This window comes from Pterocles gutturalis, unplaced genomic scaffold (assembly GCF_000699245.1).
Source record: "Pterocles gutturalis isolate BGI_N339 unplaced genomic scaffold, ASM69924v1 scaffold25925, whole genome shotgun sequence".
Taxonomy (NCBI): Eukaryota; Metazoa; Chordata; class Aves; order Pterocliformes; family Pteroclidae; genus Pterocles; species Pterocles gutturalis.
Genome location: NW_010141579.1, coordinates 1 through 1,748, shown reverse-complemented (window position 1 = coordinate 1,748; position 1,748 = coordinate 1). Strand labels below are relative to the sequence as shown.

At 43.6% G+C, this 1,748-nt stretch overlaps 1 protein-coding gene across 1 annotated transcript; it reads right to left on the bottom strand.

The window, feature by feature from the left end:
• Window positions 1–969: 969 nt before the first annotated feature.
• On the bottom strand, window positions 970–1,128 carry LOC104469541 (glutamate receptor 3-like; the record flags this gene model as incomplete). The annotated part of the gene is made up of 1 exon (XM_010084084.1): window positions 970–1,128. A coding segment is annotated over one exon (159 nt), but the record flags the coding sequence as incomplete, so codon positions are not given.
• Window positions 1,129–1,748: the final 620 nt, after the last annotated feature.

Sequence of the window (1,748 nt, the reverse complement as noted above, 5' to 3'; positions counted from 1 at the left end):
CTTCATTATTTTAGTACAATACTTCCTCTTTGAACATTTTATGCTGTGAGTATTCGAACAGGAATCCTGTTCATAAGACAAAGTTAGTACAGTGCATTCGGAGGTCCTTTAGATCATGTACAGACGTAAGTCTGGATACTGCAAAGTCCATGCAACTACCTTGCAAGAAGACTCCATTCATGTTCAAAGGTTTACAATAAAAACTGTATACAACTGAATTAGGACACATCGGTAAAACAAATATTCAGGAACTATGGTTGGTAAAGGAATGCTTTTAAAAATGCAGAACACGCACCAGTCTTTCAGAAACAGATTTCGCATTTTTAACACCACATTAACACTACTCAAAGTTCTATTTTGCTTCTTCTGTTAATAAAGGCTCAAATTGTGTGTATGCACTGCTAGTGCAGAGCTATTTCTCCTAAGACTAAGTGTTCTGATTCCATTTTCTCTCCCCTCAGCTCCAGCAGTATTTGTCAGTTTACAGTCTCCTCAGCTTTTAAGAAGACTTTCACTGGAAGAAAATAACCCAGTATTTCAGGGCAGAGGAGGCAGGTAAGCCCCTCTAGCTTCGTTCCCTCAAGGTCACTTGTAAACAGCTGTTTCTGTTTTATTCCTACATGGTATTATTTGAAAATTATGCTGTTTCACACAGCTAGGTTGTAGCCTCAATAGAAAAGGGATGTTACTTCAGCGGCAATTCACCGATCGCAGCTACACAGCCCTGCTATATAAATAACACGGCTGTTTTTCTGGAAAACAAAACTAAAGGGGTGAAAAGAAGTGGTGAGATAACTTTCCCTAAGGTGTTATTCAACCGTATAATGCTGCAAATCTACTAAACCTCATGTCAGTACACACATTTGTTGCACTATATTGTATCAGCAAGAACTCTAGGCTACCGGGGGAAACTGAATGCAAGGACAGACAACAAACAAATATTTTTGAAAAAAGCATGTATTTACTTACAAGCATTTGTCACTGAAAAACTGTTTGAAGAGTCCAAGTGATCTACGTGGTAGTTCAAATGGAAGGGCTTTTCTGTGGTGTTTTGGTTTGTGTTGTATAACTGCACAGCAAATCGAAACGCACTGTGCTCCTGAACAGTGTTCCTCATGAAAAGTCCACCTAGGATGGAAAAAAAAAAAAAAGGAAGAAGGGAGAAGGTATTTCAGAATAAATTGTGAGGAGAAACAGTGTCAGTAAGTTACATTTGCATACTGCACATCTCAGGAAAGAACAAACAGGAGCGGGCTGAGCCTGAGCACATCATCCTGACGGAGCACGTACATGAAATACACACTCCAAGTCCAAAGTTCGGCTTTTAAAGCCACACACCACATCCAGGTGCCCCCTGAGATTTTGGAAGTCACTGGGAGCTGCAGGTGCATCCCGAAAACCAGGCCACTTACGCACAGATGCCCACATACAGATTGAAAAGTCTAACTTGGGGAACCGTGGCTCCTAAATCATCTCTGACTACCCAAACACCGTCCCTGGAGAGATGTTTGCTACGGACCCGGCTGGCGGGGTAAACGTGCGGTTTTAAACAGCCCGGTGCAAACATGCACAGCCGAGCGCTGCTCCGGGGGAAAAACAGGGGAAAAAAAAAACCCCAAGTTTCACCCGCGTTCCCCCAGCCTTGTGCCTCATTCGGCCCCAGGTTCAGGGCACGTCGCTACGGCTTCACGCCGTTCCTCTCTCCCATTCTTTGCTCCACGGGATGCGCTGCTCCAGGGCACGATTCC